The sequence below is a fragment of the Ammodytes marinus genome, assembly GCF_949987685.1.
Source record: "Ammodytes marinus genome assembly, chromosome: 21".
In the NCBI taxonomy this organism is placed as follows: Eukaryota; Metazoa; Chordata; class Actinopteri; order Uranoscopiformes; family Ammodytidae; genus Ammodytes; species Ammodytes marinus.
In genome coordinates, this window is record NC_137225.1 from 23,424,238 (window position 1) to 23,429,559 (window position 5,322).

At 38.7% G+C, this 5,322-nt stretch overlaps 1 protein-coding gene across 1 annotated transcript in view; it reads right to left on the bottom strand.

Moving 5' to 3' along the window:
• Window positions 1-2,368: 2,368 nt before the first annotated feature.
• Window positions 2,369-5,322, bottom strand: part of lyrm4b (LYR motif containing 4) — a 25,750-nt gene continuing 22,796 nt past the window's right edge. The window contains exon 3 of the mRNA XM_080050343.1: window positions 2,369-5,061. Coding sequence (XP_079906469.1) covers window positions 5,014-5,061 — 48 coding nt within the window. The 3' untranslated portion in view covers window positions 2,369-5,013. The remainder of the gene's footprint in view (window positions 5,062-5,322) is intronic.

Genomic DNA, 5,322 nt, shown 5'->3' on the forward strand with positions numbered 1-5,322 from the left:
AGTACCCGGATGTCCTACTTCATGCGGCCAAGATTGTTAGTGTTGAAAACTGCATCCTATTTGGGCGATTCTGACCCACAATCCAGTGCGCACGTGAAGTGACGTCACATCGACGAAGCCTCCATATGAAAACAAACGGGGATGAGACGGATATAAAAGCAAGAGGCAAGATCAAGGCGCAATGTTATGATGAAATAAGAGAGTAAAGTATGTCCCAATAGTATGCCTACTGCATCCTAACTAGATTCTTTTTATCGTCGGATGTAGTATGTAGAATAGAAAAAAGAAAGAGTATGCGATTCGGAACGCAACCATATTTGGAACATTCTCCCTGGGTTCCAATCCCTATACTTCCCTACTATTTAGTATGCCAAAGAAAGAATTAGGATGTCCCAATACATGCACGTTAATTAATCGTACTGTAGTATGCTGAAAATATATAAATGCCCCACTAACTCCAATAGCATTTTGGAGTATTCGTCTTTATTCTTGACATTTCTCAACATAATGAACATAAAAATCTTCCTTATAAAAATGTTTTTCTCTTCTGTCCGTACTTTAGTATGAAATAAAATCTTCCTTATCTGATTTTTTTTCTCTCTCCTGTCTGTGGCCCTAAAACTCTTCTGTACTTTAGTATGTAGTGTAGTAAAAAGACTAAAACTCTTCTGTACTTTAGTATGTAGTGTAGTAAAAAGACTAAAACTCTTCTGTACTTTAGTATGTAGTGTAGTAAAAAGACTAAAACTCTTCTGTACTTTAGTATGTAGTGTAGTAAAAAGACTAAAACTCTTCTGTACTTTAGTATGTAGCGTAGTAAAAAGACTAAAACACTTCTGTACTTTAGTATGTAGTGTAGTAAAAAGACTAAAACTCTTCTGTACTTTAGTATGTAGCGTAGTAAAAAGACTAAAACTCTTCTGTACTTTAGTATGTAGTGTAGTAAAAAGACAGAGTATGTGATTTGGAACGCAGGGTATACAGTATATATTTTTTAATGGTGCACTTTAAGCATACACTTGACAGTTTCATATAATACTGACGGATTCAAGCCGCCAAGATCAATAACTAAAGAAAAACGTTATTAAAACCCAAACTTCTTCATCTTTGCTATGGTCACAAGACAGACAGACAGACAGGCAGACAGACAGGCAGACAGGCAGGCAGGCAGGCAGGCAGGCAGGCAGACAGACAGGCAGGCAGGCAGACAGGCAGACAGACAGACAGACAGACAAACTGTCTATAGTCAAATATGTGAATGTTAGTTTCCTAAGGAGAATGTGCATGACTCTGCAGAAGTGGTTGTGTGTGTGTGTTTCTCTGTGTGTGTGTCTGTTTCTGTGTGTGTGTGTGTGTGTGTGTGTGTGTGTGTGTGTGTTTCTCTGTGTGTGTGTTTCTCTGTGTGTGTGTCTGTTTCTCTGTGTGTGCGTGTGTGTTTCTCTGTGTGTGTGTGTGTGTGTCTTTGTCTGATGAAACAGCAATCACTGATTGAGCAATGTGATCTTTAACCACCTGATTGTGTTTCGGAGTGTGTGTGTGTGTGAGAGTGTGTGTGTGTATGAGTGTGTGTGTGTGCGTGTGTGTGTGTATGAGTGTGTGTGTGTGAGAGTGTGTGTGTGTATGAGTGTGTGTGTGTGAGAGTGTGTGTGTGTATGAGTGTGTGTGTGTGTGTGCGTGTGTGTGTGTGTGTGTGTGTGTGCGTGAGTGTGTGTGTGTAAATGCGCCAGTGTGCTCATCCTTAAACCAACATACAGGTCTATTAATAGCAGATTTTTTGGGTCATGCAACACTCTCTCTCTCACTCTCACACACACACACACACACACACACACACACACACACACACACACACACACACACACACACACACACACACACACACACACACACACACAGTAAGGACGTTATGGGTCGTTCACATTTTTTACCTCGAGTCCTTGACCCACCAATACCAAAAAACGGACCATTTCTGTTTATCGAAATTAATGGTCAAAATCCTGAGTAGCCTGACTGAATTTTGTCTTTCGTTTGTGTGATAATTTTTTCAGTGTGTGTGTCTGTCTGTCTGTCTTTCTGTCTGTCTGTCTGTCTGTCTGTCTGTCTGTCTGTCTGTCTGTCTGTCTGTCTGTCTGTCTATTTATCTATCTATCTATCTATCCCCCAAAAAATATTTAAACAAAAACTTAGAAGTACAGAAGAAATGACCAATGCTAAAAGGACTTATTGTAGCATCTTTATTACATTGTCCCGTTAAAGTCAATTTCACAAAACACATTTAATTACACAAAACTCTCTCAAACATTTCCTTATTCTTTCAACATTATCTCTTCATTTAAAGGAGCTCCGAGGAACTTTCAGTGTGTGTTAATTCTAGCGCCCCCTTTGGACAAAAAGCGGTAGTGTTTTTAACCACGCCAGCTGTTGTTCCTGGGTGAGCGTATTACCCATGACAAAGGCATTAAGAAAAACTATATAGAAATAGCATTCTTTTGGCACTGATGGTCTCGTTTGCTGTTACATGTAATTTATGATCATCAGAGGAAAAATGAGACTGTTTCAGAAATATTTAAAAGTTCCTCGTAGCACCTTTAAGATTAAAACAAAACCTGTGTGTGTGTGTAACTACTATATATATATTCATATTTATATATAAATAAACTGACACAATTGAAAACTTCGCCGGATCTGTGACTGTGTGTGTGTATTTAAGTGTGTGTGTGTGTGTTTGTCTTTAAGTGTGTGTGTGTGTGTGTCTTTAAGTGTGTGTGTGTTGCTGTGTGTGTGTGTCTTTAAGTGTGTGTCTTTAAGTGTGTGTGTGTGTGTCTTTAAGTGTGTGTGTGTGTGTGTGTGTGTGTGTGTCTTTAAGTGTGTGTGTGTGTGTGTGTGTGTATCCTGCAGCAGTTTTCAATTTCAGATAATCACATATGGAACGGATTTATTGTGCGTTTCAGACAAAAATAATAATACAAGAAAAAAACGAAGAAAAAATTATTGGTGGATGCACCGATACCGTCTCAAACAGACTGTGGTTGCGTTCCGAATCGCATACTTTCTACTATATAGTATGTAGAAAAAAGATTTAGGATGTCCCGATTATTGTGGCCAGATTTAGGATGGTTAGAAGTACCCGGATGTCCTACTTCATGCGTCCAAGATTGTTAGTGTTGAAAAGTGCATCCTATTTGGGCGATTCTGACCCACAATCCAGTGCGCACGTGAAGTGACGTAACATCGACGAAGCCTCCATATGAAAACAAACGGGGATGCGACGGATATAAAAGCAAGAGGCAAGATCAAGGCGCAATGTTATGATGAAATAAGAGAGAAAAGTACGTCCCAATAGTATGCCTACTGCATCCTAACTAGATTCTTTTTATCGTCAGATGTAGTATGTAGAATAGAAAAAAGAAAGAGTATGCGATTCGGAACGCAACCTGAGATTTTTCATAATCGGATTTTGACACACCCTGCGTTCCCAATCTCATACTCTTTCTTTTTGCTATTCTACATACTACATCCGACGATAAAAATAATCTAGTTATGATGCAGTAGGCATACTATTGGGACATACTTTTACTCTTTTATTTCATCATAACATCGCGCCTTGATCTTGCCTCTTGCTTTTATATCCGTCGCATCCCCGTTTGTTTTCATATGGAGGCTTCGTCGATGTGACGTCACTTCACGTGCGCACCGGATTGTGGGTCAGAATCGCCCAAATAGGATGCAGTTTTCAACACTAACAATGTTGGCCGCATAAAGTAGGACATCCGGGTACTTCTAACCATCCTAAATCTGGCCACAAGAATCGGGACATCCTAAATATTTTTTTCCACATACTATATAGTAGAAAGTATGCGATTCGGAACGCAGGGAAAGTTTAGAACGTTCTTGTGTGAGTTAGAGGAAGGTTAATAAAGTTTTTAAAATAAAAAAAAAAACAGATTGAGGTTTTAATGTACTAATGTAAATAATATTTTATTTTTGAATTTCTGGGTCAGAATTAGACTATGAATGAAAATGAAAATAAAATAAAATTTAGAGAAAATATATTAAAAAAAGGGAATTTTTTTTTGAGAAAAGTTGAAATATCACGAAAAAAAAATTAAATAAAAATGTTGAGAATTTTTTTCAACCTTTTCTGTTATTTTTTATAGACCAAAACAGTTGATTAATAAGTTGAATAATTAGATTTATTCGCAATAAAAATTATATATTTGAAGTTTTATTGATAATAAAAAAAATTATGTTTGCTGCGTTTGTAACAAGTGGGTCGATCTGATCAGTGCATCCACAAGAAAACAAAAAAAAATTAAAATAATTGAACGTCTAAACAAACGATCATCCCAGTCCAAACTACAACCCCCACAATGCATTTCACCCCCTCTATCCAACCCAATGACATAATCCCTGCGTTCCAAATCTCATACACACTATTCTGCATACTACATCAGATCATAAACAGTCGCTGTGTTGTAAAAGCCCCAAAAAAACGTCCTAAAAACAGTAACATATCCTATCGATCCATACACAAAATCTTCCTGGAAGTTAGTACTCATCCAGGCATTTCTCGCCTACACAAACGTCACATACTCAAATTGACGTCAAAATTAGTATGAGTAGGACGTTGGTAGGGCTTTTAGTATGAGTAGGACGTCAGTAGGGCTTTTAGTATGAGTAGGACGTTGGTAGGGCTTTTAGTATGAGTAGGACGTTAGTAGGGCTTTTCGAACCCAGCCAGGCAGTTGGTTGGTCACTGAAACATTTAGAACAGAATGCAGGGATAAATCACTCTGAATAATCTGTGTGTCTGTGTGTGTGTGTGTGTGTGTGTGTGTGTGTGTGTGTGTGTGTGTGTGTGTGTGTGTGTAAATAGCAGGGTATTAGAATGGGGATTTGAACGCATTCATTGGGTGTTTTAGAGGTTGTTGCCATGGTGGTGGTGGTGGTGATGATGACGTCATCAGGGCAGTGATTGGCTGCTGGTCTGTGATGTCATTTCCTGGTTTGTCATCATTCCACCACCGTCTTCTGGCTTCCATACATCTTCCCAATCGCCGTCTGGACAGAGACACACGGAGAGACAAGTATAAACATTAAAGGTGCAGTGTGTAATATGACATCATCAACAAAGTTCTACAAAGTTCTAGAATGCAACGCTCCCTGGGTAACCCCAACCCTTTTGAATAATAACAGAAGCTGCAGTGGCCTTCAAGGACAAGAACAAATCTAAATTTTAAACAATGCACCTGATGACAAGGCCTTGGTCCAAAATATGGAGAAATATGGACATATATGAGCAGTGTTGGGAATAACGCCGTT